This window comes from Macaca mulatta, chromosome 2, assembly GCF_049350105.2.
Source record: "Macaca mulatta isolate MMU2019108-1 chromosome 2, T2T-MMU8v2.0, whole genome shotgun sequence".
Classification (NCBI taxonomy): domain Eukaryota; kingdom Metazoa; phylum Chordata; class Mammalia; order Primates; family Cercopithecidae; genus Macaca; species Macaca mulatta.
The window spans coordinates 155,079,694-155,088,065 of NC_133407.1; the positions used below are offsets into that span (position 1 = coordinate 155,079,694).

At 45.9% G+C, this 8,372-nt stretch overlaps 1 protein-coding gene across 5 annotated transcripts in view; it reads right to left on the reverse strand.

Annotated features, from left to right (window-relative positions):
• The window catches only part of ACAD9 (acyl-CoA dehydrogenase family member 9), a 29,939-nt gene extending 21,572 nt beyond the window's left edge, over positions 1-8,367 (reverse strand). Inside the window, exons 1-2 of one of the 5 annotated variants that reach the window (XM_001096856.5) lie at positions 8,155-8,367; positions 3,212-3,305 (exon numbers count right to left, since the gene is read on the reverse strand). In XM_001096856.5, coding sequence (XP_001096856.1) covers positions 3,212-3,305; positions 8,155-8,304 — 244 coding nt within the window. In that variant the 5' untranslated portion in view covers positions 8,305-8,367. Of the gene's footprint in view, positions 1-3,174; positions 3,306-7,978 lie in introns of all 5 variants that reach the window. The other 4 variants (XM_077993643.1, XM_077993644.1, XM_077993645.1 and 1 more) reach the window with 4 other exon arrangements.
• Between the last annotated feature and the right edge of the window lie 5 nt (positions 8,368-8,372).

Genomic DNA, 8,372 nt, shown 5'->3' on the forward strand with positions numbered 1-8,372 from the left:
TATGGGTGTACAACTGTTTATCTAAATTCAGTAAGCAGTATAAACACACAGAGCCAGAAGTTCAAAGAACTCCAAGCAAAATAAGTGTGCAAAAAACTACATAAATAAATGTGATAATCAATTTTCCTAAAACCACTGAAAAGCAGCCAGAGATGAAAGAAACACTATGTACAAAGGAACAAAGATAAGAATGGAAGCAGACATCTCTTCTGAAGCAATATGAAGTCAGGAAGAAAGCAGAGCAACACCATTAATTGCCTGAAAGGTAAATCCTGTCAACACAGAAACCTGTTCTGATGAAACAGACTTTTATTTTACTTTTTCTTTCCTTTTTTTTTTTTTGAGATGGAGTCTCGCTCTGTCACTCAGGCTGGAGTACAGTGGTGCGATCTCAGCTCACTGCAACCTCTGCCCGCCAGGTTCAAGTGATTCTCCTGCCTCAGCCTCCAGAGTAGCTGGGATTACAGGTGCATGCCACCACATCTGGCTAATTTTTGTATTTTTGGTAGAGACGGGATTTTCCCTGTTGGCCAGACTGGTCTCAAACTCCTGACCTCAGGCGATCCGCCCACCTCGGCTTCCCTAAGTGCTGGCATTACGGGCATGAGCCACTATGCCCAGCTGAAACAGACTTTTCTAGACATACAAAAGGTGAGAATATGCATCCCCTGCAGAGCTACACATCACGAAAAGTGAAAGGAAGTCTTTCCCACAGAAGAGCAACGGTAGCAAAAGTTCAAAGAACTCCAAGCAAAATAAATGTGCAAAAAACTACATAAATAAATGTGATAATCAGTTTTCCTAACACCACTGAAACGCAGCCAGAGATGAAAGAAACACCACGTACAGAGGAACGAAGATAAGAATGGAAGCAGAAATCTCTTCTGAAGCAATATGAAGCCAGGAAGAGACTCCACAAGAGACATGAAGAGCCCTGGAATCAGCAACTACATGGGTAACAAGATCCTTTTTTCCTAGTTTTAAAAACTGCTGGCTGGGCACAGTGGCTCAAGTCTATAATCCCAGCACTTTAGGAGGCCGAGGCAGGTGGATCACTAGATCAGGAGTTCAAGACCAGCCTGGCCAATATAGTGAAATCCTGTCTCTACTAAAAAAATATAAAAATTAGCCGGGCATGGTGGTGCGCACCTATAGTCCCAGCTACTCGGGAGGCTGAGGCAGGAGAATCACTTGAACCCAGGAGGCAAGGGTTGTGGTGAGCCAAGATCACGCCACTGCACTCCAGCCTGGGTGACAGAGTGAGACTTCGTCTCAAAAAAAAAAAAAAAAATTGCTCTAAAAGATAAACCAACCATTTAAAAACTTATAGGCCTTTTTGTAGACTTGAAAAGCTGATTATTAAATTGATGCAAAAGAAATGCAAAGGACCTGCAAGAGTCAAACCAACTTTAGACAAGAATAAAGTTGGAGAACTAACATTACTTGGTTCCAAGCCTTAACAGAAAGCTCAGTAAACAAGACAATGTAATACCTGAATAAAGATGGACAAATAGATCAGTGGAAGAGAACAGAAAATTCAGAGATAAACTCATACATAAATGGTCAACTGATTTTTGATAAAGGTGCCAAGTAGATCCAATAGGGAAAAGATAATCTTTCCAACAAATGTTGATGGAACTGGATAGCCATAAGCAAAACAATCCTCCTCAAACTTCACCTCACAACAAACCCCAAATTAACTTTGAATGAATCATAGTTCTAAACCTGAATTAAAACTATAAACTTTTTTTTTTTGAGATGGAGTCTTGCTCTGTCGCCCAGGCTGGGATGCAGTAGTGTGATCTCAGCTCACTGCAAGCTCCGCCTCCCGGGTTCACACCATTCTCCTACCTCAGCCTCCAGAGTAGCTGGGACTACAGGTGCCCGCCACCACGCCTGGCTAATTTTTTGTATTTTCAGTAGAGACAGGGTTTCATCATGTTAGCCAGGATGGTCTCGATCTCCTGACCTCATGATCCGCTCGCCTTGGCCTCCCAACGAGCTGGGATTACAGGCGTAAGCCACCATGTCCAGTCATAGTTTAGAAACTGTGAAGTTTCTAAAAGAAAATACAGGCCAGGCTGGGCGAGGTGGCTCTCACCTGTAATCCAAGCACTTTGGGAGGCCGAGGCAGGCAGATCACCCGAGGTCAGGAGTTTGAGATCAGTCTGGCCAACATGGTGAAGCCCCTTCTTTACTTAAAAATACCAAAAATTAGCCAGGCGTGGTGGCACACACCTGTAATCCCAGCTACTCGGGAGGCTGAGGCAGAAGAATTGCTTGAAGCCGGGAGGTGGCGGTTGCAGTGATTCGAGATGGCATCTCAAAAAAAAAGAAAATACAGGCCAGGCATGGTGGTTCATACCTGTAATCCTAACACTTTAAGAGGCTGAGGTAGGAAGATCACCTGAGCCCAGGAGTCTGAGACCAGCCTGAATAACATAGTGAGACCCCATCTCTACAAAAAACTTTAAGAATTATTAGCTGGGCATGGTAGTGTGTACCTGTAGTCTCAGCTATGCGGGAGGCTGAGGCAGAGGATGGCTTTGAGCCCAGAAGTTGGAGGGTTGCAGTGAGCTATGATCACACTACTGCACTCCAGCCCAGGCGACAAAGAAAGACCCTGTCTCTTAAAAAAAGAAAAAGAGGAAAAAAGGTATGTTTATGGCAACTTTTTTGGTGATAGCTAAAATCTGGATACATACCCCATGTCAATGAATACTTAAATGGATAAACAAATCTTGGTATATCTATAGAAAGAAATACGACTCAGCATTAAAAAGGAAGTACTACCGATACATGCACCATGGATGAAATTCAAAATTACGCAGAAAGAAGCCAGACAAAATCACACATAATTCCACTGCCACAACAACCAGCACATGCTCCAGGGGCTTGTAGAGTGTGTGGCCTTGGCTTTTTGCCATCTCATTTTTTTAGTTATTCATTTTTATTACAGCTTATGGAAGTGTTGGCCTGGAACAGTTTGGAAATGTTTAAAGTGGTCCTTCACCACAAATACAATGAGAAGCATTTAACTGGATGTTTTTTAATTAAATGGCAACAGGGATGAAACCTAAAGCAAATTATGATGAGTGGAAACCATTTCTCCCTCAAGAAGACTTCCCCTATGTATGCCGCCTCTAATATAAATATCAACCGAATCGCCCTTACGGTGGAAATCAGCAATGGTAAAGAAAACCATACGTACCCTCTTCAGTGAAGAATTTTTCCACGGGTCCCAAGAACTGATTGATTTCATTAAGTTCATCTTGGCTAACTTCCGGAAATGGGAAAACTTCTTTCTAAAAATAGTAAATATTTTCTAAAAATTTAATTTTTATTACGCTGCCATCATGGAAACATCAGTTAAAGGGAAGGAAAAACATGTGCTCTACTCCACCCTGGCCAGCGGGACGTGACGTACTGAAGGAACTGGAAAGCAAACCTCACAAGGTTCTCGAGATACAGGAACTATGTGGAGGCTCCACCACCCACATCCATCTCCCTCCCCTGTTCAAATAGGTTCTTCCCAATTTTCATCAGCTTTCCTTCTCAGTACAAGGGATGATAATGGTCCCATGAAACATGCAGCCCAAGACTAACATTTAGAAGCCTGGGGGTCTGGTCCTTGATTTCAGGCTTACTAATTATGTGGCCTTCACCAAATCCCTTCAGCTCTCCAAACTACCTCTTTCTTACCCATAACACGCAGGTAATATTTACTCAAGGCCCTTGTGAGAATTGTGGAAGATAGTGGACGTGGAAGCTCCTTACTGAAATGGACAATTCTACATCAACTATTGTGTGAGCTCAAAGATGTTACGCTGAGAAGAGCATGTCGTGCTTACCAAGTCTCATCGATCCCTATAGCCTCTGTCTCTCCTGCTCGTGGACATCTGCTCCCTGTACCAAGCCTCTGTGGACTTTTGGGCTCTGGTACCCCTTCAGTTGCCAGCATGACACAAACTGTGGATGTGGGCTTCAGGTTGCTGGGCAGTGATGTCCTGAGTCATAGCTATAGGTCCAAGCAACACCTGTCCTCATGGCGCCTCTCACCAAGTGTCTCTAGAGAAGTCTTTGGGAGACCTCAACCTTCTCCTCAGACCTTGTACAGCCAATCAGCCAACAGATTTCTCTACTCTATCAATATGCTCCCACTTCTTTCTCCTCTCTGGGCCCAGGACCACAGGCTTATAGGTAAGTCCCTAACTAAAAGTGACAGCCAACTTAAAGGAATCCCTGCCTCTGTCCATTCCAAAACCACCACGAAGGTGATATCGAAAAAAACAAGCTGGGAGGCCAGGCGCGGTGGCTCACGCCTGTAATCCCAGCACTTTGGGAGGCCAAGGTAGGTGGATCATGAGGTCAGGAATTCGAGACTAGCCTCACCAACATGGTGAAACTCCATTTCTACTAAAAATACAAAAATTACCCAGGCGTGGTGGCGTACGCCTGAAATCCCAGCTACTCAGGAGGCTGAGGCAGAAGAATCGTTTGAACCCGGGAGGTGGAGGTTGCAGTAAGCTGAGATTGCACCATTGCACTCCAGCCTGGGTGACAGAGCAAGACTCTGTCTCAAAATAAAAAAAAAAAAAAGAAAAATTAAAAAACAAGCTTGGCTGGGCACAGTGGCTATTGCCTGTAATCCTAGTCCTTTGGAAAGCTGAGGCAGGGGGACTGCTTAAAGCCCAGGAGTTCAAAACCAGCCTGGGCAAGGCTACACACACCTATAGTCCCAGCTACTCAGGAGGCTGAGGTGGGAGGATCCCCTGAGCCTGGGGAGGCTGAGGCTGCAGTGAGCTGTGATTACACCACTGCACTCCAGCTTGCGTGACAGAGTAAGACTCTGTCTCAAGAAAAAAAAAAAAAGAAAAAAAACAAGTTGATGGCCCCATCACTCTGCAGCCTTTTAGATCAAAGCTCAGTCTCCTTCAAAGCTCAGTCTCCTTCACTGAACACAGAGGCTCACTGACACTTGGGTCTTGTGCATGGGCTGTATTAGAGATCATTCTGGTACCAGTGGGCAGGCCAGATAAGACAGCCTGGCAACTAGTTGGCCTTCAGGTACAACCACAGAAAACCTGTCACATAGGAGAGACTGCAGGGGCACGGGAGAAAGATTCTGATGTTATCAAATCAGGTCAGTGCCTTAGGGGAGGAGAGTTCAATTGCAATAAACAGTTGATAAATTATCTTAAAAAGTGGAACCTGTTATTCAAAGAAATCTAGTGCAGAAACCAAATATGTAAAACAGACAGAAGTCAAGCAGTTCTGAGACCGCTGATATGGAAAACAGTCACCTAAATCCCACCCACTCAACTTCCCACCCATCCCTGCAGCAGTTCCAGGGGCACTCCATGAATAGCTTGGGTCTGGCTGAGGGCAGGGTGACAACCACTGGCCTACATAATCTGAAAGATCTTTTCCAGTTCTGAGATTCTAAGCATCATGTCCCATGTTTCTGCTCTAATCCCAGTAAGGCTGTGAGAGATGACATTGGCCTGATCCGAAGTAGTAGCAGAAGGGTCTAAAAGTGGTCAGACTCTGAAGAACCTCAAAGTAGAGAAAACCAGATCTTCTGTGGAATTAGACGTGAACTAGGAGAATAAGAGTACAAGGTGACGCCAGGTGTTCTGTCTGAACAGGTGGAACAACAGAGCCACCATTATCTATGATAAAAGAAGGCTGGTGGAAGGACCAGGATTGGGTGGGAACCAGGAACTCAGTTTTGGATCTATTAATCTCAAACGCCTGTTAAACCTCTTAGCAGAGCTTTTGAGTACAAAGGTAGATTTAAAAAAGGACCTTGGCTGGGTGTGGCAGGGCGTGCCTAGTCCCAGCTACTGGGGATGCTGAGGTGGGAGGATCTCTTGAGCCTAGGAGTTCAAGGTTGCAGTGAGCTATGATGGTACCACTGCACTCCAGCCCGGGTGACAGAGGAAGGCCCCAACTCTGAAAAAGCAAAAGGAATCTGGAGCTCAGGGAGAAATCTGAACTGGAAAAAGAAATTTGAGGCATCAGGATATTGATGATATTTAAAGCCAGGACACTAAATAAGGTCACCCAGGAGATGGTTGTAGATGAAAAGACATCCACAGACCCAGCCTTAGTAAATTCCAACTTGGCTAGTTGGAAACACTGGTCATTGTTTAGCAGTAAAGGAGCTAAAAAAGAACTAGCAATTGACACAGAGAAGTATCAGTCAGTGAAGTATTTAGAACATTCAGAGAACGATGAGAATAGTGATTCAGAAACTAGAGAAGAAAGTGTGTCAACAGGGTAGAAGAACGAACAGCGTCAGATGCCAATGATGGGCCAAGTAGGATGAGGTCTGAGAACAGATCACACGATTTGACAACAGAGAGGTCACTACTGACTTCCATGGCCATTAGGGACAAACGTCTGAATGGTAAGGTCTCAAAATCCAGTAGAGAGAACAGTTAATGATTCCGAGAAAGGAAAGAATTACCCTTGAGTAGGTGAGAAGGCCTGGGGTCTAATGAGAGGTTGGTTTTGCCAGAAGCAGACAGTTCAGTCATAGTAACAGAATGTAGATAATATGGGCACATGCAGGGGGAGGGGGTAACTATGCCTGTGAAGTTCTCATCTGACTGCATGGATTTTCTCAGTGGAATGGGAAGCAAAGCTGACAGCTGAGAGTAAGGGCAGGGCAGGTGGTGCCAAAGGTTTATGATGGAAACAGATCTGAAGGATTTGTGTTCTTTCTTCACCATGCTGCTGGAAAGCAGGAGGTCCCAGGATAGAGCACCACACTGCCCCAGGTCCTGGGTAAAAGGGTTTCCCATATGTCAAAGACATAGCTCTGCACCTTCTAGCCGGGCAAACTGCTTTTAGTCTGAGTCTTAGCTTCCGCATCAATAAGGTTGCTTGCTATAAAGGGATCAGCCTGACAACCTCAGAGGAATGTTCCAAAGAGAAGCCAGGGAATAACTTCCGTGATAGAGGATCAGCCAACATTCAGCCAAGCTCAAAGCAGGGCACCTCGAGGAAATAGCAAGTATACTGTTGCTTTCCTTAGAAGATAAAATAAAACACAAAGGAAAAAGCAAGAAATGTGTTTATTCCTATTTTGTAGATGAAGGCACTGAGGCACAGGGAGGTGAAACCATCAGCTCCAAGGTCATAAGACTAGTGTTGAAGCCAGTTCTCTCTTCTGCTGCACAGTACTCTACAGTTTAAGACGATTCTCCATGCACCATTTATCTCACTGGGGCTCTACAACACCTCTGTGAAGGAGACACAACACTATTTCCATTTTAAGGCTGAAAGAACTGAGTCTCGGCCGGGAGTGGTGGCTCACGCCTGTAATCCTAGTACTTTGGAAAGCCGAGGCGGGTGGACCACCTGAGATCAGGAGTTCGAGACCAGCTTTGCCAACATGGTGAAACTCCATCTCTGCTAAAAATACAAAAAAAAAAAAAAAAAAAAAAAAAAAACCGGGCATGGTGGCGGGCGCCTGTAATCCCAGCTACTCCGGAGGCTGAGGCAGGAAAATCGCTTGAACCCAGGAGGCGGAGGTTGTAGTGAGCACTCCAGCCTGGGCGACAAGAGCGAGACTCTGTCTCAAAAAAAAGAACTGAGTTTCAAAGTCAACGAGCCAAGACCAAACCCAAGTCTTCCAACTCTAAGAGGACAATGAGTGTTTTATAACCAAACTGTTACTACTGGCAGGGTTGTGCGACGCCCGGGAAGCATCTTGGAGCCAGATTTCTGAGGAACCTCAATGGCTGGGAGAGGCGCTACGGCTCAACTGGGGAAGGAAGCCCCAGGGCGCTGGAAGGTGACTGAGGAGGGACACGGTCTAAACTGTTTAGGAATAAGAGAGGAAGCCCCGCACATTTCCAGACCAGACCAGCTGAGATGAAGGCTGCTTTGTAAATTACCTAGCCTAGAGTTTTCCAAATTCTGACAAAATTTACACTTCCAAGGGTCCTCCGTCTAGGAAATGTCCCACCCTTTCTCTAGGAAGGTTTTCCTGGAACTCAGGAATCCAGAGTGTTAACACGCCTCGCCCGCAGGGTGTGTCTCTCTGGCAGGTTTGGGGAATCCGACAAAGCTGAACACCAATCTTGCAGCTGAGGATGAAAAGCGGGAGCCAGACAGCAAGGATTCGCCCAGGGCTCGCGTTACCTTCTTGATTTTGCCCAGGAAAAGCTCTTTGGCGAAAGCTCGTATAGGCGGGCTGGTGCGCAGTAGCCGCCGGTTCGCGGTAGAGACCACCAGACCCCGGCAGGCACGAGCCGCAGCCGTGGTACGCAGGAAGAGCCTGCACCAGCTCATGCCGCCCGCTGTTCCCCGGCCTCAGGCTCCACTTCTTACTTGGCGCAGCAGGGACACACACATGGTCC